General features: G+C 44.1%; 1 protein-coding gene across 1 annotated transcript in view; it reads left to right on the plus strand.

Moving 5' to 3' along the window:
- LOC134658989 (CLIP-associating protein) overlaps positions 1-22,071 on the plus strand; it is a 76,571-nt gene that overhangs the window by 8,662 nt on the left and 45,838 nt on the right. The window contains exons 4-16 of the mRNA XM_063514596.1: positions 110-210; positions 1,912-2,088; positions 2,482-2,606; positions 3,467-3,580; positions 4,884-4,988; positions 7,274-7,372; positions 8,855-9,039; positions 9,987-10,109; positions 11,282-11,401; positions 12,078-12,205; positions 12,975-13,103; positions 13,928-14,064; positions 20,657-20,704. Coding sequence (XP_063370666.1) covers positions 110-210; positions 1,912-2,088; positions 2,482-2,606; positions 3,467-3,580; positions 4,884-4,988; positions 7,274-7,372; positions 8,855-9,039; positions 9,987-10,109; positions 11,282-11,401; positions 12,078-12,205; positions 12,975-13,103; positions 13,928-14,064; positions 20,657-20,704 — 1,591 coding nt within the window. The remainder of the gene's footprint in view (positions 1-109; positions 211-1,911; positions 2,089-2,481; positions 2,607-3,466; positions 3,581-4,883; positions 4,989-7,273; positions 7,373-8,854; positions 9,040-9,986; positions 10,110-11,281; positions 11,402-12,077; positions 12,206-12,974; positions 13,104-13,927; positions 14,065-20,656; positions 20,705-22,071) is intronic.

Here is a 22,071-nt window from a genome sequence, read left to right on the forward strand (position 1 = left end):
TTGTTAGGGATTCAGAATGACACCCGTTTATAATATGTGTGTTGTTTTGTTGCCTATGGAGCTATATGCTTCTAAATAAAGAATTTTATTATTGTATTATTTGTTGCAGGTGGCCCAGAACGGGCTGGAGACGATCACCGCGCTCGCCGAGCGGCTCGGGTCCGATTTCTCCTGTTACGTGCCCTCGGTGCTGCCACACGTCATCGACAGGTAACGTACCACTTTCATAAGGATGTACACGGGGTCCCTTTGTTTCCCATAAAGTTTTAAGTCATAATGTATTGTTTGTCATATTCATACATCGGGGTTTTCGGTGCGGGAATGTTTTACCCGTTAAAGCCCGCCGCCGCCGCACCTCCGCATACATTGCGCGAAGGTACGACGGCGGCGCGGCGGCGGTGCGGTGTCGGCGCGGAGGCGGTGCGGTGTAGGCGCGGAGGCGGGCTTTACGCGTTTCGTGTACATAGCGCGGAGGTGCGGCGGCGGTGCGGTGTCGGCGCGGAGGCGGCACCGTGTACTCGCGCCCTAATATGTTCTTGTTTGGTGTGCATTTACGCATACATAAAAGGCGCCGGTCCACTGTTACTTTTTACACTGTGTCCTAACCATAGGCTTCATGTGCAATAAGGACCTTTCTATCAAAATTTCCGTTGGAATTTCAGATGAAAAGGACCTTATGGAACTTGAAGCATATGGACCCTTCTGTGATGGAAAGCCACATGTATCTACCGTAAGGTTTACGAGTTATCGGTGTGGACGGCACTTTCTTGTCCACTTAGCATGCAACCTTTAAAGATGACATCAGCGGGCGCAGCATTGTCCCATTTTTATCGCCTGTAACTATGCCCGTCACTTTCGCATTTACATACCTGTTAGAACGTGACAGGCATGGTGACAAGCGATAAAAATGCGACCATGCTACCGCAGTATTGAGGCCTAGTTAGCGGGCCGACGGAGCGTTACATCACGATGCTTGTTTAGGGCTATGTGTCTTATCTTTGTTTATATTCTGGTAGTATACGGTACGGGTAAAGGTAAGCCATTTTTGTTGCGCCCAGTATTTTGGAGATATTGGGATGAGGCCGTTATAAATTAGATACTTTTACGATGGTAACGAGGATCAGCGACTCGTTTAGCTTGCTGTGAGGTTGATCAATGACATCAGGTACAGTCACATGTTTTAATTTATGACCCATTTTTGTACCTTGTCACAGTGACAATAGCATGAGGTCTCTAGCGACTTTTATATTGATTATCACTGTGACAAGGTACGAAAATGGGTTATAAATTAAAACATGTGACTGTACAGCAGCCGAAAAGTTGTTACTCGATTAGCGCCACCCAGGGGACACGTGCAGTGCACACCCAAGACTCCCAAGAGGAAATATACCGGAGTTTCCCTAGACCTGCTGTAAACGCGGCCCGATGGGTGAAAAACTGGATGTTAAATTATAGTATCTAGTCAATAAGCAATTAACTATTATACTGCAAGGTATTTAGGTAGATTACAAATGTTATTTACTAGGCTATATTTATTTTGTGCATTAAACCAGTAAAAAAAGTTATTACATACGTCGCCTAAATTATAGCGATACACACATTGACACCGCGTCGTGCTGCGGAGAACGAAACGTCATCGTCTTAGTGTATAGTCTCAGGGGCGCGTTTGGCTAAAGATCGGTTTTCCTAGGATAGCGGTGCCGTCATATAGCGGCCGTCCCCATACTAAATAATACGGCTAAATATGGATGTCGTAGTATTTGTATGAAGACGGCCGCTATATGACGGCACCGCTTTCGAAGGAAACCAAAGCTTAAGCGTGCAGCGTAGCGTCCAGTGTCCACGGGATGTGCGCAGCGTCTTACACTGACAATATTTATATAGCAAATACTTACAAATATTTTTCTCCAGGCTGGCAGACACAAAGGAAGGCGTCCGCCACATGGCGCGAATGTGTATCGCGGCGCTAGGGGAGAGTCGCGCCGCCCCGCCCCGCGCGCTCCTGGCTCGCCTCATCCCCGCGACGCAACACAAGGCGCCACACACCAGGGAGGAGGCTGTTAGGACCATACAAACACTATTAGACACGTAAGTATTACCCCACCCCTCAACATAACGGCTTCACTGACCGAATACACCGAATACTTGTTAAGAGCTGATCTACGCCACATACCTCACCCATGCTACGTAATATAAGGCGCCACACACGAGGGAATAGGCTGTTAGGACCATACAAACACTGCTAGACACGTAAGTATTAGCCCCACCCCTTAACATAACGGCTCCACTGAACGATTACACCGAACGCTTGTTAAGAGCCGATCCACGCCACATACCTCACCTAGCTACGTAACATAAGGCGCTACATACGAGTGAAGAGGTTGAATGAATGAGGACTGAATGAACGAATTCTTCAGCTTTCCCGTTCATTATTGTGTTGCTAAAACACCAATTGATTTAATTACATTTTATCCATTACAGGCACGGCGCGCAAGAACTACAACTCCGAGCGGCCGTACCGAACCTCGCCGGGCTATTAGGAGACCCCAGCAGCCCGGTGAGGGACGCGGCCATGCAATTACTAGTGGACATGTACAGACATGTTGGTAAGTGCTCCTATGATTAATATAGGAAATATTGATATATAAAATTGGAAAGCACTTGGAAAAAAACCGGCCAAGTGCGAGTTGGACTCGCGTTCCAAGGGTTCCGTACATGAAGTCACGCTTGACTGCACATTTCTAATAGGTTTTCCTGTCATCTATAGGTAAAGAACTATTTTGTGTTTTTATGGGTTAACCCTAAAAATGGGTTAAGAAGCTTAATAAATCATAAACTCTATGTATAAGATTTATACAATAACCCGGTAAAAGTATGCTCTGCGCAATATTCTAACAATATTTTAAAATCGTTAAGGTACGGCGAACACAATCGAAATAGGAAGAGGACGCCATTTGCAACTTAATAATTATTGGACCGACCGTGTTGTAATAATTTGAGCAATTTTACTCACTTTTTACGATTTACAAACAGCAACACTCATAACTGTACACTGTACATCGGTGGACCTTCTTATAAAAGGCATAAAGTCCATCGATGTAAACACCACACGGGATTGTTACGCCATTTAGGGTCCTAGCTAAATTGGTTGTTCCATACTTAGCTATGGAATGTCCAATTTAGCTAGAACCATAAATGGCATAACAATCACGGAGCGTTACTGTACAGTTAACAGTGTGGTAGATGGTGCCTTTTCTTCTACTGATAAGATAAAGATAAAAGATAGTTTATTCAAGTAGGCATATTACAATGCGCTTATGAACGTCAAATAAAGCTACACCGGCTCCAACCCTACACCTCTGCCTTGAGAAGGTTTAAATCTCCCCTCAATTGGAGGAGGGTATCCCAATATGGGACCGGCAACAAAGTTTTCCAGAGTATAACTGCATTGTTCCGTTGTTCCCAGGTGAAAGACTGAGGACCGATCTGAAGAAGAAGGAGCTGGTGCCGGCCCAGAAGCTGGCTCTGCTGGAACAGAAGTTCGACGAGGTCCGGGAAGCGGGCCTATTGCTGCCCACAGGTATAGTTCGTTTTTTTTAGCATTAGAAAGAACTTGAAAGAAGGTAAGCGATTTTGGCATGCCTTTTAATTGAAAATCACTTTTTAAAAATCAATAACTATTACTTATGAAAGCAGAAGACTATAAAAGATCGTATTAGATTAATAATTGTTACATATTTACCGTAACTTATTTTTAAAATGTGTTTTTCAACGAAACGAAAACGAAACGAATTACAAAGAAATCGGATTAGCACTTTGGCTGTTATAAAATAAAAATGATTTTTCTTTTTTTGCATTTTTTCTTTAAATCTGAAGCATTTGAGGCTTAATATTTGGTGAAAGCACTACTTATATATAGGTTAATAATCCAGTAAAAGGAAATTGTTTTTTTCGCTAAGGGCAGTTTGGCCATGCTTACCCGGCTATACCCTTTCTAATGCTAAAAAAACGAAGTATAAATAACAGAATCAGAATCTCATTGTCAAAAACTCTACGGTTCGCTTATTTGTCAGAGATGACATTTAAAATAAGATCGGCAACAATGTATTTCATTCAATATTTTTTAAGTGGTCATTACACGAAGTATCGAAAAGTGCCAAAAAGATACTGCGCGTATGCACAAATGTTTTTCGGGGAATAGATTAAAGACTTGTCTTGACAACTATAACATAGGGGTTTAAAGGTGTGCGCACGACCCTTTAAATGACAAATAAAAGTACGGGAGTAGAAAAATGAATTTTCTCAAAAATGGACGGCAAAGTCGATGTTGCCGGTTAAAAATTGGTCGCGAAGTGCGTAGTTTATGATCAGTCAAAAAATTAAAAAGTTAAAAACATTGCAGTCTCGATTTCGGGACTGCAATGTTCCATACAAATTCCATATTTAACGAGTTCCAAACTTTTTTAAAGTTGAAATGGCCATATCAAATGAAGGCATAGGTCCAATTAAACAGCCAAACAGATGATCAGCACTTATTATTATAATGTTGGTACCGCGACTATTTAGGTGTCTCAAATAGGTTGGCGTATTTTCAGCAGAAAAATACACTTCTTTTTTTTTAAAGGCGGCAAAGCAAATATTTTCAATGGTTTTACTTTTTTCTGTGATAATTAGACCGTTGCTCCGGTAAATAATTTCTATTTCTTGCACCATTTTTGAGAAAAGCACTATATATGACTCGGCTGGAAGGCTACTTGCTGGCTTCGGATTCAATTAAACGGACTCCCAAGGTCGTCCGTTTAAAACGAATCCTCAGCCAGCAAGTAGCTACTTCCGAACCTCGACAATAATGTACTAATAATGATATAATGAATGTGTTGCAGCGCACTCTGGTGTGGACGAGGCGGACTACGTGTCGCGCACGGCGGCGCGGCGGCACTTCGCGTCGGCCTGCGCGCGCGCCGGGGACTCAGGGGCCTCCACGCCAGGTCACTATTAACTATGTTTCCTATTCCTACACTAGTTTCAATACACTCCTTCGGTTTGAGGGTGAATCAACTTATAGAACACTGATTACGTACCCTAGACTCCCTAGCAAAAAAAAACCGGCCAAGCGCGAGTCGGACTCGCGCACGGAGGGTTCCGCACCATCAACAAAAAATAGAGCAAAACAAGCAAAAAAACGGTCACCCATCCAAGTACTGACGCCGCCCGACGTTGCTTAACTTCGGTCAAAAATCACGTTTGTTGTATGGGAGCCCCACTTAAATCTTTATTTTATTCTGTTTTTAGTATTTGTTGTTATAGCGGCAACAAAAATACATCATCTGTAAAAAATTCAACTGTCTAGCTATCACGGTTCGTGAGATACAGCCTGGTGACAGACGGACGGACGGACGGACGGACGGACGGACGAACAACGGAGTCTTAGTAATAGGGTCCCGTTTTTACCCTTTGGGTACGGAACCCTAAATACGATTTTTCAGTAACCATGTTGATTTTTTTACTAATTTGTTTACACGGGGTTTATTAGATACATGGGTTAATCAACTTTTTCTTGACACACGTTGCTATGGTTACGGTCTCCTGAGTCACTCTTAAAATTCTAGGTTTTTCGTATTTAAATGAACCAAACTTGCATTTTATGGTAGTTATAAGACTTTTCCATAATGGGACATCTACTGAGCATGTTAGTAGAACATGGTGCAGCAGTTCTTCTAACAATCTATGCTACTATTGTCTCCTCGCTGATGGGACAGAATAACAACAAGAAATAGTTGATTGACCCACATAAGTATTTATTTAACACAATTACTTAACAACTTAATCAGATTAAAGTTACATTTTATACGGTAACGCAGCAGAAAAAGGCAATAATGGTGTCCCTGATTTTTGTATTGGAGAAAACTTGTCTGCTGCGTACAAAATGTAACTTTTATCTTATCAAGTTGTTAATTTTAATGTGTTAATTAAATACTTATTAACCTAATTATGCCCGTGTAAAGAAAAAAGTAAAAAAATCAACATGGTTCATTAAAAATCGATTTTTCTTTGCTAGGGAGTCTAGGATACGAAATTAAGTGTCCTAAAAGTTGATTCACCCTTGAACATTGTGCACGCCTTATCACGAGGCCACATACGTAAGTTAACGCTATATGCTTTTAATATAGAAATTATAAAAGTACATATTTTCGAAATCATCATACAATTTGTTATCATCATTTTATGGTTACCATTCATTGACGTATATCTCAGGACTGGCCTTACGGGCAATATGAATGGGGTCAGTACAGCGGTGTGACACCGCTGCAACGCGATTGGTTGATGAGTTCGCATCACGCGCGCGATTGGTCGCAACTAGTTGCGTTAGACTGCACGATTGGCTCGAATTCGTGAGTGACACCGCTGAACTTGTACCATTTTTGTGCCCGTGAAGCCCGTCCTGAGATATACGTCAATGTTACCATTAATTCTGAATAGGTACTCTTGCATTAATTCTGACTATGAATAATTTATTCATAACAACATTTCCATTAAAACTATTTTTATTCGACTCATGGACTTACTTGAAATGGTGTCAATTTATGATCCATCCAAATTTATCTCATTAATAGTTAAGTTTTACTACTCTTCAAACTGATCTAACGCATAACCTCTCTTTTCCTAACATGTTCACCGGGGCCGCACCGTTTAACCGACTGCGACTAATCCATCCAACGTGGGACAACATCATCTTCTTACTCATATATTAACTTATCATTTATTCTTATTTATTTAATTTTTTTCCTATATTTTTTAATTCATGCCAAAAATCATTGAATTTTACATCCAAATCACTATGTTTCTTTCAAATCTATCCATTTATATCTTATGTATTAACTTATCGTGTATTCTACTTATATTCCCATTTATTTTATAATATTTTATTACCTATTTTTTAAATAAAAACGTGCAATCTTTTACAAATTCATAAAAAAAAATCTGTCAAAACTTATGATGTTTCTTTTCAACATCAAAAATCATGACTATAACTATCTATGTAATTTACTATTTATTTTGTTATTATTATAATTAATACGTTTGCAAAAAAATGTAACTTTTATTGAAATCAACATTTTAATCATGATTTTCTCTATCCAATACATTCTGAAATCATATTTTCTGGTCGCAATGCTCTGATTTCTCTAACATTATTATCTATTCAATAATTTAAATCATATATATTCACCCATATACATGAATCATCATATATCATATGTATTGACGTATATAGCGTGTGAAGTACCAAAGAGGACAGTCCCTGGACTATATAGTCTACCGTCGGCGAGTAGAAAACCGCCGCCGCCGACCAAACTCAATAGTGCCACTAGCGGTAAGTACTATCGTATACACTGTTAACTGAGATTAAACCTTATTGGAAAGATGTAAGGTTTGTTTCCGCCAATAGTCAACCCCCACCGCCGACCTAACTGAATAGTGCCCCTAGCGGTAAGTACTATCGTATACACTGTTAACTGATATTCGACCGTATCGGAAAGGTGTAAGGTTTGCTTCCGCCAATAGTCAACCCCCACCGCCGATGAAACTCAATAGTGCCACTAGCGGTAAGTACTATCGTATACACTGTTAACTGAGATTAAACCTTATTGGAAAGATGTAAGGTTTGCTTCCGCCAATAGTCAACCGCCGCCGCCGACCAAACTGAATAGTGCCACTAGCGGTAAGTACTATCGTATACACTGTTAACCGAGATTCGACCTTATCGGAAAGATGTAAGGTTCGTTTCCGCCAATAGTCAACCCCCACCGCCGATGAAACTCAATAGTGCCACTAGCGGTAAGTACTATCGTATACACTGTTAACTGAGATTCAACCTAAAGTCCACTTTGCAACTTAATTTTAGAGAAATTTTCGGTTTGAAGGTCGCATAGGTATATCACAGTATCCGTATTGAATTTTAAAGTTTTGAAGTTATTTAGTTATCGACATTTAGCCCTTACCATGAGTCACTTGAGTGTCAAAACTGACATTTACGCTATCTAGAACGTAATTTACTTTCTATACATCTCGTTTGCGAGATGTATAGAAAGTAAATTACGTTCTCGACGGCGTTTATGTCAGTGACAAACTGATGGTAGCCGTACTGGTCACTTGAAATTACATACTTAAGTATTTAATATGTAATTCCAAGTTAGTGGACTGAAGATTTATGTGTAATAAATACTTCATAATATTTAAAACTTTCGCGTTTTGAACACGAAATTTATTCACATACATTCACATACCTTTATTTACCGACGTTTCGACAGGTTTCACTGGTGTCTAACTGATGTCCCAGCAAAATGAAACCATTGAAACCTGTGTCGAAACGTCGGTAAATAAAGGTATGAATAAATTTCGCGTTAGACCCGTCTATAAATGTGAGTAAAATACTTCATGTCGAGTTATTTTTAATTCTAAACAATATTGTTCAAAAATGTATAGTTTGTAGCTTTCTAGTAGAGCCCGAAGGCTTATCCTATTGTCTATTGTTCAGTAAAACCGCACGTGCTACTTACCTGCAAAAAAGGGTCCTAATTATTCTATTTGGCACCTGAGCGCGGGCTAGTCCAACGCTCAAAAAACCAGTGTAGGTGCGCTCTCCGATAACGCGCCTTTGTTACGCATCTCGATGACACATTTTAGACTGGTTCTGTAGCGTCCGACTCGCCGGCACTCAGTAACCGAAGTACCGATTTTTTATGCAGGTGGTTGTGGCACGTGGCACGAGCGGTTTTTCTTAACAATAGACAATAGGATTAGCCTTCGGGGTCTATTAGAAAGCTACAAACTATAACACCCTATTACCTTACAGTGTCATCTAGTGCGAGCGGGTCGGGCGGCGAGGCCGGCGCGGTGTCGGTCGAGGCCTTCGAGGCCGCCATGGCCGCCGCCGCGCCCGCCGCCATCTACGGGGCCCGCGGCCTCGACGACCTGTGCCGCCACGCCGCCGCGCTGCTCGGCGACAAGGCCGCCGAGTGGGAGAGGAGAGTCGACGCTGTGAGTCACCTATACTGTATATGTTCATAAGATAAGATAAGATAAGATAATATTTATTCATTTAAAACTTATGCTAATTTGATTAATACAATGGTAATTATCCAATTTATGCTTAAATACTAGTACATTCATAGATTCAACTTAAAATAAGTAAAGGTCATGTTAAGAACTAGAGTGTATATGTGAACATATACTGTCTCTCTCTCTTCATTACATAGCATAAAACAAGGTCGCTTCCCGCTCTCTGTCCCTATGTATGCTTAGATCTTTAAAACTACCATAGAGAAATAAGTACATAGAGTGCTCACTCCATACATCAGTTTTAGTACCAAAAAAACTATCAGCATCTAGCATCGAGTAGCGGAACTATCAGTACTGCTACTTGACAATAGATGTAGCACCGACCGGAAAGTCTTATGCTGTTGAGATAAGACTTTCCGGTCGGTGCTACATCTATTGTCAAGTAGCAGTACTGATAGTTCCGCTACTCGATGCTAGATGTAGACACTGAATTTAATAGTCTGAACTGATATATGGAGTGAGCACTCTTGTCTTACTATATTTCTCTATGAAACTACGCAACGGATTTTGACGCATTTTTTTTAAATAGATAGCTTTGCTCGCAAAACATACAAAAACTCGAAAGTGCGCGTTTTCCCAGAGATAAAACCTAGCTAGATCGATTTTTCGCCCCCAAAAACCCCCATATAGCAAATTTCGTCGAAATCGTTAGAGCCGTTCCGAGATCCCCAAAATATATAAATAAATAAATAAATATATAAATAAATAAATATGCAAGAATTGCTCGTTTAAAGGTATTAGATTTCTTAACCCGTGCGAAGCCGGGGCGGGTCGTTAGTTTATTACAATAATATTTTCAGTGTGCAAATTTCAAACATTCAACTAAACTTTACTTAATGAGACTAATGTACTTATTTTTATTTCAGCTGAAGAAAATCCGGTCGCTACTGACGGCCAACGCGCACGCGCAGTACCCGACGGAGTTCGCGGCCAATCTGAAGGAACTATCCGTGCCCTTTCTAGTAGTCATCAAGGATCTCCGGAGTCAGGTACCTGAGCGAGCTGCTAAATTCCATGAACACATCAATTTAATATACACTTGCAGATGTACAATAGGGATGATGACACATGTTGAATTTTATAACAAAATCTAGTAAAATAGATAGCAAATGAGCAATTTATAACAACATTGCGGATATAAAAAAAATATGGATTTAATACAAAAATACAGCACCAAAAGTTTCGAAATTTAAGTTTTTTTTTAAGTTTCAAAAACGAAATAAGGATACCATTCGATTCCTCACATTTTTATCAAAAAAAAAATGTATAGCAACTATATACATAAACGCAATATTTCACCGACAAAAATGCAATATTCTTGTTTTGTTCATACTTCAAGATGCGATCTCAGTGACCTTGACGTCACGTTCATAGCGATTTGTTCGGGGCGTTTCGCGAGTGAAGTACGACTGTCGGACTTTGACTATCATTTCTGACTTTTGTATTGCTTTAATGCAATGGATCCCATATAGACATTTGATCCTAAAAACAAACGTAATTAGAAAGAAAGAAAATACATTTATTTACGTCAAACAGAATCCAGTTAAATACATAGATAGTATAAATATAAGAGATAGACGTTAAAAAGGACCCCCACTCAGCGTAATGCAACCGCAGCGCTGATTTTGATTGATACCATAAATGAAAAATTGTCATCTAGCCTATACAACAGTTTTATTGTTATAATCCAGTTCCCACTGACAGTAATACAACATTTTGCAATACTTTAATCTTAAATAAATAATAAATAAAAAGAGTAGGGTAATTCGCCAGTAACTGGCCGCCGGTCAATGACTGGCCACCCTAAACTAATAATGAATTCTAATCACCTATAAACAGAATACGTTTTAGTATAAAGTTTCAATAACTGGCCACCCTTCAATAACCAGCCACCTTATAGTAAAATAAATTGTTTATAGGTAGGAATATAATTCATTTTTAGGTATTCAGTAGGGTAGCCAGTAATTGACGAATACTTACCCCTTGAAAATTAATACCTGCTCACAATTTTTCACCGAGGACATCCAAGACATTCCATTTTTATTTTTGCCAAACTAAAACGGAGACCTTCGCTAACGGTCAGTCAATAAAGACGTATTTGTAGTGTACCTTTGTCTATGATTACTCCAGAACATCATTTGACGTGTTTATTTTCTTACAGGTGGTCCGAGAAGCGTGTATCACGATCGCGCACATGGCTAAAGTACTGAAAAACAAACTTGAGCAGTTCAGCTTGTATATACTGCAGGAGCTGATCAACCTCATACAGAATGCTGCCAAGGTGAGTTTATAAGTTAGACGTTTTTATGGTTCCGTACCCAAAGGGTAAAAAACGGGACCCTATTACTAAGACTTCGCTGTCCGTCCGTCCGTCCGTCTGTCACCAGGCTGTATCTCATGAACCGCGATAGCTAGACAGTTGAAATTTTCACAGATGATGTTTTTCTGTTGCCGCTATAACAACAAATACTAAAAACAGAATATAATAAAGATTTAAGTGGGGCTCCCATACAACAAACGTGATTTCTGACCGAAGTTAAGCAACGTCGGGCGGGGTCAGTACTTGGATGGGTGACCGTTTTTTTGCTTGTTTTGCTCTATTTTTTGTTGATGGTGCGGAACCCTCCGTGCGCGAGTCCGACTCGCACTTGGTCGGTTTTTTTAGTGCACCATACAGTCACAACACCACACGGGATTGTGACGCCATTTAGGGTCCTAGCTAAAATGGTTGTTCCATACTTACGCTATTCAGTTCATCACTACATAGTATAAAACAAAGTCGCTCCCCGCTGTCTGTCCCTATGGATGCTTAGATCTTTAAAACTACGCAACGGATTTTGATGCGGTTTTTTTTAATAGATAGTGTGATTCAAGAGGAAGGTTAAGTATAATTTGTTAACCCGTGCGAAGCCGGGGCGGGTCGCTAGTACAATTTTAAAACCATTATTTATTCGCAGGTGGTATCGTCAGCGGGCACCGTATGCGTGCGGTACATCGTGACGTACGTGCATTGCCCGCGCCTAGTTCCGGTAATCGCCACCAACTTAACCAGCAACAAGTCCAAAGAGATACGCTCTACTTTAAGGTAACACCATAGACAACACAATACCTCGTCACAACTACTTTAAGGTAACACCATAGACAACACAATACGTCGTCACAACTACGTTAAGGTAACACCATAGACAACACTATACATCGTCACAACTACGTTAAGGTAACACCATAGACAACACACTACATCGTCGCAACTACTTTAAGGTAACACCATAGACAACACAATACCTCGTCACAACTACTTTAAGGTAACACCAGAGATAACACAATACATCGTCACACTACGTTAAGGTAACACCATAGACAACTCAATACGTCGTCACAACTACGTTAAGGTAACACCATAGGCAGGCACCGTATGCGTGCGGTACATCGTCACGTACGTGCACTGCCCGCGCCTGGTTCCCGTCATCGCCACCAACCTAACTAGCAACAAGTCCAAAGAGATACGCTCTACTTTAAGGTAACACCATAAACAACACAATACATCGGCATAACAAACACCAGTAAGGCCCTCAGCACACAAGGCGTAGGCACAGAATAAGTAATAGTATTATCATACAGAACGGCCACGTACCGACCCGCCCCGACTCGCATTACCTCGCCCCGCGACATGAATCTGCCGGACTTCTGGCGTGCTCTCAGTAAAGCGACTTACCCACACATACACAATGACGCGTGTACAGACGTGCCGCGCACACATATAAACGCAAATGAACTCAACACAAAAAGCTAAAACGTAAACATAAAAACCGTTTTTTATTTGGATTTGAAATGATTCAATTTTTTTGTTACAGTGAAATCCTAGTGCTAATGTTGGAGAAGTGGTCTCAGCCGGCCATAGAGAAACAGTTGCCAGTTGTGAGGGACGCCATCCGCCGCGCCTGTATAGACGCGGACAGCACTGCCAGAACTTATGGACGCAGGTATAAATAAAAACAGGCCAAGTGCTAGTCGGACTCGCGCACGAAGGGTTCCGTACCATAACGAAAAAAACGGCAAAAAAATCGCGTTTGTTGTATGGGAGTCGCGCTTAAATATTTATTTTATTCTGTTTTAAGTATTTGTTGTTATAGCGGCAACAGAAATACATCATCTGTGCAAACCTAATCTATCAATAGGATAATCTTACGAAAATCCTGAAAAGTTAACGGTTTCAGTTTTATGACTAATGATAATATGACAAACAATACATTATGACTTGAAACTTTATGGGAAACAAAGGGACCCCTTTATGGAGGCCTCAGGGAGTCGGGAGGCTACAGTGAATGCACGCTCATGTGAATTTGTATTTCAGAGCGTACTGGGCGTACAAGCGCGCGTTCCCCGCCGACGCCGAGCAGCTGCTCGCCCGCCTGGACGCCGCCGCGCAGAAACAACTAGAGCGAGAGAGGAGCGTCGGCAGCGTCGACAGTCTGCAACACGTCGGCACCGGTCAGTATATACAGAGCGTACTGGGCGTACAAGCGCGCGTTCCCCGCCGACGCCGAGCAGCTGCTCGCCCGCCTGGACGCCGCCGCGCAGAAACAACTAGAGCGAGAGAGGAGCGTCGGCAGCGTCGACAGTCTGCAACACGTCGGCACCGGTCAGTATATACAGAGCGTACTGGGCGTACAAGCGCGCGTTCCCCGCCGACGCCGAGCAGCTGCTCGCCCGCCTGGACGCCGCCGCGCAGAAACAACTAGAGCGAGAGAGGAGCGTCGGCAGCGTCGACAGTCTGCAACACGTCGGCACCGGTCAGTATATACAGAGCGTACTGGGCGTACAAGCGCGCGTTCCCCGCCGACGCCGAGCAGCTGTACGCCCGCCTGGACGCCGCCGCGCAGAAACAACTAGAGCGAGAGAGGAGCGTCGGCAGCGTCGACAGTCTGCAACACGTCGGCACCGGTCAGTATATACAGAGCGTACTGGGCGTACAAGCGCGCGTTCCCCGCCGACGCCGAGCAGCTGCTCGCCCGCCTGGACGCCGCCGCGCAGAAACAACTAGAGCGAGAGAGGAGCGTCGGCAGCGTCGACAGTCTGCAACACGTCGGCACCGGTCAGTATATACAGAGCGTACTGGGCGTACAAGCGCGCGTTCCCCGCCGACGCCGAGCAGCTGTACGCCCGCCTGGACGCCGCCGCGCAGAAACAACTAGAGCGAGAGAGGAGCGTCGGCAGCGTCGACAGTCTGCAACACGTCGGCACCGGTCAGTATATACAGAGCGTACTGGGCGTACAAGCGCGCGTTCCCCGCCGACGCCGAGCAGCTGCTCGCCCGCCTGGACGCCGCCGCGCAGAAACAACTAGAGCGAGAGAGGAGCGTCGGCAGCGTCGACAGTCTGCAACACGTCGGCACCGGTCAGTATATACAGAGCGTACTGGGCGTACAAGCGCGCGTTCCCCGCCGACGCCGAGCAGCTGCTCGCCCGCCTGGACGCCGCCGCGCAGAAACAACTAGAGCGAGAGAGGAGCGTCGGCAGCGTCGACAGTCTGCAACACGTCGGCACCGGTCAGTATATACAGAGCGTACTGGGCGTACAAGCGCGCGTTCCCCGCCGACGCCGAGCAGCTGCTCGCCCGCCTGGACGCCGCCGCGCAGAAACAACTAGAGCGAGAGAGGAGCGTCGGCAGCGTCGACAGTCTGCAACACGTCGGCACCGGTCAGTATATACAGAGCGTACTGGGCGTACAAGCGCGCGTTCCCCGCCGACGCCGAGCAGCTGCTCGCCCGCCTGGACGCCGCCGCGCAGAAACAACTAGAGCGAGAGAGGAGCGTCGGCAGCGTCGACAGTCTGCAACACGTCGGCACCGGTCAGTATATACAGAGCGTACTGGGCGTACAAGCGCGCGTTCCCCGCCGACGCCGAGCAGCTGTACGCCCGCCTGGACGCCGCCGCGCAGAAACAACTAGAGCGAGAGAGGAGCGTCGGCAGCGTCGACAGTCTGCAACACGTCGGCACCGGTCAGTATATACAGAGCGTACTGGGCGTACAAGCGCGCGTTCCCCGCCGACGCCGAGCAGCTGCTCGCCCGCCTGGACGCCGCCGCGCAGAAACAACTAGAGCGAGAGAGGAGCGTCGGCAGCGTCGACAGTCTGCAACACGTCGGCACCGGTCAGTATATACAGAGCGTACTGGGCGTACAAGCGCGCGTTCCCCGCCGACGCCGAGCAGCTGCTCGCCCGCCTGGACGCCGCCGCGCAGAAACAACTAGAGCGAGAGAGGAGCGTCGGCAGCGTCGACAGTCTGCAACACGTCGGCACCGGTCAGTATATACAGAGCGTACTGGGCGTACAAGCGCGCGTTCCCCGCCGACGCCGAGCAGCTGCTCGCCCGCCTGGACGCCGCCGCGCAGAAACAACTAGAGCGAGAGAGGAGCGTCGGCAGCGTCGACAGTCTGCAACACGTCGGCACCGGTCAGTATATACAGAGCGTACTGGGCGTACAAGCGCGCGTTCCCCGCCGACGCCGAGCAGCTGCTCGCCCGCCTGGACGCCGCCGCGCAGAAACAACTAGAGCGAGAGAGGAGCGTCGGCAGCGTCGACAGTCTGCAACACGTCGGCACCGGTCAGTATATACAGAGCGTACTGGGCGTACAAGCGCGCGTTCCCCGCCGACGCCGAGCAGCTGTACGCCCGCCTGGACGCCGCCGCGCAGAAACAACTAGAGCGAGAGAGGAGCGTCGGCAGCGTCGACAGTCTGCAACACGTCGGCACCGGTCAGTATATACAGAGCGTACTGGGCGTACAAGCGCGCGTTCCCCGCCGACGCCGAGCAGCTGCTCGCCCGCCTGGACGCCGCCGCGCAGAAACAACTAGAGCGAGAGAGGAGCGTCGGCAGCGTCGACAGTCTGCAACACGTCGGCACCGGTCAGTATATACAGAGCGTACTGGGCGTACAAGCGCGCGTTCCCCGCCGACGCCGAGCAGCTGCTCGCCCGCCTGGACGCCGCCGCGCAGAAACAACTAGAGCGAGAGAGGAGCGTCGGCAGCGTCGACAGTCTGCAACACGTCGGCACCGGTCAGTATATACAGAGCGTACTGGGCGTACAAGCGCGCGTTCCCCGCCGACGCCGAGCAGCTGTACGCCCGCCTGGACGCCGCCGCGCAGAAACAACTAGAGCGAGAGAGGAGCGTCGGCAGCGTCGACAGTCTGCAACACGTCGGCACCGGTCAGTATATACAGAGCGTACTGGGCGTACAAGCGCGCGTTCCCCGCCGACGCCGAGCAGCTGCTCGCCCGCCTGGACGCCGCCGCGCAGAAACAACTAGAGCGAGAGAGGAGCGTCGGCAGCGTCGACAGTCTGCAACACGTCGGCACCGGTCAGTATATACAGAGCGTACTGGGCGTACAAGCGCGCGTTCCCCGCCGACGCCGAGCAGCTGCTCGCCCGCCTGGACGCCGCCGCGCAGAAACAACTAGAGCGAGAGAGGAGCGTCGGCAGCGTCGACAGTCTGCAACACGTCGGCACCGGTCAGTATATACAGAGCGTACTGGGCGTACAAGCGCGCGTTCCCCGCCGACGCCGAGCAGCTGCTCGCCCGCCTGGACGCCGCCGCGCAGAAACAACTAGAGCGAGAGAGGAGCGTCGGCAGCGTCGACAGTCTGCAACACGTCGGCACCGGTCAGTATATACAGAGCGTACTGGGCGTACAAGCGCGCGTTCCCCGCCGACGCCGAGCAGCTGCTCGCCCGCCTGGACGCCGCCGCGCAGAAACAACTAGAGCGAGAGAGGAGCGTCGGCAGCGTCGACAGTCTGCAACACGTCGGCACCGGTCAGTATATACAGAGCGTACTGGGCGTACAAGCGCGCGTTCCCCGCCGACGCCGAGCAGCTGCTCGCCCGCCTGGACGCCGCCGCGCAGAAACAACTAGAGCGAGAGAGGAGCGTCGGCAGCGTCGACAGTCTGCAACACGTCGGCACCGGTCAGTATATACAGAGCGTACTGGGCGTACAAGCGCGCGTTCCCCGCCGACGCCGAGCAGCTGCTCGCCCGCCTGGACGCCGCCGCGCAGAAACAACTAGAGCGAGAGAGGAGCGTCGGCAGCGTCGACAGTCTGCAACACGTCGGCACCGGTCAGTATATACAGAGCGTACTGGGCGTACAAGCGCGCGTTCCCCGCCGACGCCGAGCAGCTGTACGCCCGCCTGGACGCCGCCGCGCAGAAACAACTAGAGCGAGAGAGGAGCGTCGGCAGCGTCGACAGTCTGCAACACGTCGGCACCGGTCAGTATATACAGAGCGTACTGGGCGTACAAGCGCGCGTTCCCCGCCGACGCCGAGCAGCTGCTCGCCCGCCTGGACGCCGCCGCGCAGAAACAACTAGAGCGAGAGAGGAGCGTCGGCAGCGTCGACAGTCTGCAACACGTCGGCACCGGTCAGTACCTTATAGGGGGTATTACTGCAATGTTCTGCCGTCAGAGTGCAGCACTATAGTTCGTTTTTTTTAGCATTAGAAAGAACTTGAAAGAAGGTAAGCGATATTGACATGTCTTTTAATTGAAAAACACTTTTTTAAAATCAATAACTATTACTTATGAAAGCAGAAGACTATAAGATCGTATTAGATTCATAATTGTTACATATTTACCGTAACTTATTTTTAAAATGTGTTTTTCAATTAAAAGACACATCAAGATTGTTTACCTTATTTCTAATGCTAAAAAAAACGAACTATAACACCCATCGTAAACCATAAAGTAACTTATACATGATCATCATCAATATTTAAGAGCTATACTCTTGTCGGTGGCGTAATCGCCAGTCTTCTCTTTGCCGGGCCAGCCTTTTAAGAGCCAACAGGAGTGGTCATTTCTCCATACAAACGTACTCGACTGTTTCCTCCGTGGGTTTTGAAGCTAGAGCAATGATTTTTTTTCAACACAGATTAATATTGTCAATATCTGTGTCGGACCGTTTTGCTTTTTTTGATATTTTAGTTTTTTAAGGCGCTAGAGCCCTTCAAAAATGTCCAAATTGGCCTAATTGACTATGCCGCAATGAGAGGCGTGGTATTCAAAACTGATATCAATTTGCCAAAAAAGCAAAACGGTCCGACACAGATAATTTCATAATCATTTAGATTTCCAAATTTGGTTACGATTGGTTAAGTTTTGGAGGAGGAAACAGCCGAGTACGAAACCTCGATTTTTGAGATTTTTACGCAGGATTTTTCGTCTTGTCCTTATCGCACTAGTTTTGGGAGCCGCTTCCGTTAGCGAGACGGGTATATTTACCTAAAATATTTAAATCTCAGTTCCTGTTTCGTCTTAACTCCCTCGCCCGACACGACAGGCGGCAAGTTTGAAAAAGCGGCCAAGTGCGAGTCGGACTCGCCCATGAAGGGTTCCGTATTTAGGCGATTTATGACGTATTAAAAAAAAACTACTTACTAGATCTCGTTCAAACCAATTTTCGGTGGAAGTTTACATGGTAATGTAGATCATATATTTTTTTTTAGTTTTATTATTCTCTTATTTTAGAAGTTACAGGGGGGGGGGGGGACACACATTTTACCACTTTGGAAGTGTCTCTCGCGCAAACTATTCAGTTTAGAAAAAAATGATATTAGAAACCTCAATATGGGTCTTTCCGCGTAACTCGGACATGACAACGAAAAAATAAACTATTGAATTTAGAATGTGTTTGAATGTAGAATAATCAAATGAGGGTAGCAGAACAAATTTTATAACCTTAAGTCAATAATAAGTCAACGGTTGTCATAATTTCCGACATTGTAAGTGCTGCTTGCGGAATCAACTACGAACGTAAAATAAGTGATTATAAATATTACGACTTTAATTGATTTTTACCCAAAGAAGAGGTACTCGTAAGTAACCTTTATTTATCTGTTGTCTATTAAATTATTCACGCGTTACTTTGATTACAATTATCATAAGTTGAAAGCAAAATATGTAAGAGGTGAATGAAAATTGCATGTCGTTGAGTAACGTGAGTAACGTAAAAAACAATATTTTTCATTTACTGTACTGAAGTTTTGGACAAACGAACTTATATTGAACTATGTGTATGATTGGGCTTAGATGGTGTCATTCTCGCGGTTTATTTCTCCGCATAAGTGTTATTTTATAGAAATACATGACTTGAGATACTTGTAACGTGAGTCACAGTGAATCGCGTTGTTGCAACTGTAAAGCGAGTAACTAAATATTTGAATGTATTTTGTAGCTACAATGCCTCTATCAGCGGCAGAAAGGGCAAAAAGAAGAAGACAGAAGCTGAAAGACGACGGAAAGTATGAAGAGTATAAGAAAAAACATAGGCTTGCCGCCAAAAAATCAGGCAAAAGAAGAAGTTGCTAGATAACATGACTCAAAAAAAGAAAAACAAATTTATAAAGGATGAAAGAGAAAAAACCAGAAAAAGAGTTGAAAAACATATAGATCAAAGAAAAAAGCTGAATAAGCAAGAGCCTTAGATAGTTCAATTGCATCCTCATCTCCGATGTTAATTAATCGCCAAGCTTTGGGTAGAGCTAAATAACGTATCAGAAAAGTTCTAATTCTAATAATAATAAGTAAAAATTATGCTATTTGTTTGCTAGAAATAATAAAAAATATCAAAATATTCTAGGTAGTCGCAAGTAACGTGATTCACGAAATCGCTGTAACGTGAGTTCGTAAGGTTTTATATTTTAGTTAAATAAGGGTGTATCTTTGATTTCATTTGGTTAACTATTAAAGAAGCTTGCATATTTATGTCATTGTTTTGTTATTTTGTTAAAACTAATTCATTCAATAATCAAAGGGAAATCAACAAACACAAAAGGCGTAAAACTCCGTGTCCATTTCTTGTAACGTGAGTCATGGAGTTATTTTCCACTTTTCTCCAATTTTTATAATTTGATGGAGAAAAAGTACTTCGATAAATGATTCGCAGTAATGTACTCTGTGATATTATTATCAAGTTTTCGACGTAGAAAGCTCTTGATCTCAAATATACGACAAGATTGTTAGGAATCGTGACTACAAAGTAACGTGAGTCACCGTGGATTTACCCATATCATTTTTGAAGACCTATCCATAGATACCCCACACGTATGGGTTTGATGAAAAAAAAAAATTCTAAGTATGGGGAACCCCTAATATTTATTGTTTTTTTTTTCTATTTTTGTGTGAAAATCTTAATGCGGTTCACAGAACATCTACTTACCAAGTTTCAACAGTATAGTTCTTATAGTTTCGGAGAAAAGTGGCTGTGACATACGGACGGACAGACAGACAGACAGACGGACATGACGAATCTATAAGGGTTCCGTATTTTGCCATTTGGCTACGGAACCCTAAAAACACTACGTTTGAATTGTTCGAAAATCGCGTGTCATTTATATCTTATCTGTGGAACTGTTTTGTTTACATTTCATCAGTGTTCGATGTACATTGCTGCTTTTTGTTCGTTTCCTAGGGATACCATACTTCAGTTTGCTTTACATTGCTACTGACATATCCGACTTGACAGACTATATATTTGTTACAGAAAGACGAACGATCACCAGTCCCCGCAGCCCATCTGTCAGCGTATCAGGTTTGTACCCATAACCAAACAGGCTTTCCGTTTAACCCCTTTACTGCCAAAGACGTCAATTGACGCGCGCGGCTACAGACCAATATCAACCTTCGTGCATTCCCAGAAGGTTCACGATGGCGCGCGGCGTTCAAAGGGTTAACTCAGTCGGTTTCTTAGGTTACCTATATAACCACTCCTCTAGGGAACCGACCGAGTTAAGCGGTACATAGGGGCTGTTCATAAATTACGTCATCTATTTTTGACCCCCCCCCCCCCCCGTTTCCTCCTACGTCATGCTAGCATCATCCGATGTCCAGACCCCCCCCCCCCCATTTGAAATGACGTAATTTATGAATAGCCCCATAGCTTGTAGTGTAAATGGTTCACATACCGTATTATACAGGATGTCCCAAAAATAGGTACTCATAAATTTACAGCTAGATTTTTGTAGATATTTACGACATGAAAATACGTGTAGTGCATATAATATACTATATAGTGATAATATATAATATACTATAAACGAAATTATCATTACAATTAAGTTGATAGTCAACCCATCAAACAAGATTAATTTTGAAAAAGTTACTTTTTTATTTTTATTTATCATAGCATTGCTTTTAATTTGTTGTTAGATATACGTGAGAGTTCATAAAAAAATCAAGATTACATAAACTAACGGTTATACATTTAGTTTCACTGATAGATAGTTAATTTCTTCTGAAGTAGTGATTGAAAACAAAAACATAACATTGGTTTTAAATCTTTTCAGTTTACCAAGTTGGACGGAAGAAATCTATCTAAAAAAATGTGTTTAAACCCATTTTCAAAAACGCTACGAAAAAACGAAAAATCAAGAATCGAATAAACTAGCCTTACTTCTTCTTAATTTTTAGTTATATTAACTAAGTCTTGTAAACTAATATTATTTGTGTTATCTTAACTATTCTTAATTAAATAAAATGTTTAACATAATATATTTTTGGGACACCCTGTAGTACAAAACGCATGTAAACGATTATTGTTAATTTTCTTGTGAAAATGTGATTGTGACAACCTAATTGTGATTTAAATTGTGCAATTTAAAATATATATACTTATTTACATTTTGTTAAGAATTTTATACATGCGTTTTAAATATGTTTATGCACTTATGACTTATGTACAATGATGGATTACATTTATTACATGGGTGAATTAACTTTTTCTTGTCACTCGTTGCCATGGTTACGTTCTCCTGGGTCACAGGCCAGATTTTTAGGCATTTATATTCTCTAAACACGCTTTTTGTGCCACTTATAAACCCTTTCCATTGAGGGTCGTCTACCAAGCGTCTCAGAAGAATGTCTTCTAACAAACTATACTACTATTGTCTCTTGGCTGAC

Source organism: Cydia amplana, chromosome 24 (assembly GCF_948474715.1).
Source record: "Cydia amplana chromosome 24, ilCydAmpl1.1, whole genome shotgun sequence".
Lineage (NCBI taxonomy): Eukaryota > Metazoa > Arthropoda > Insecta > Lepidoptera > Tortricidae > Cydia > Cydia amplana.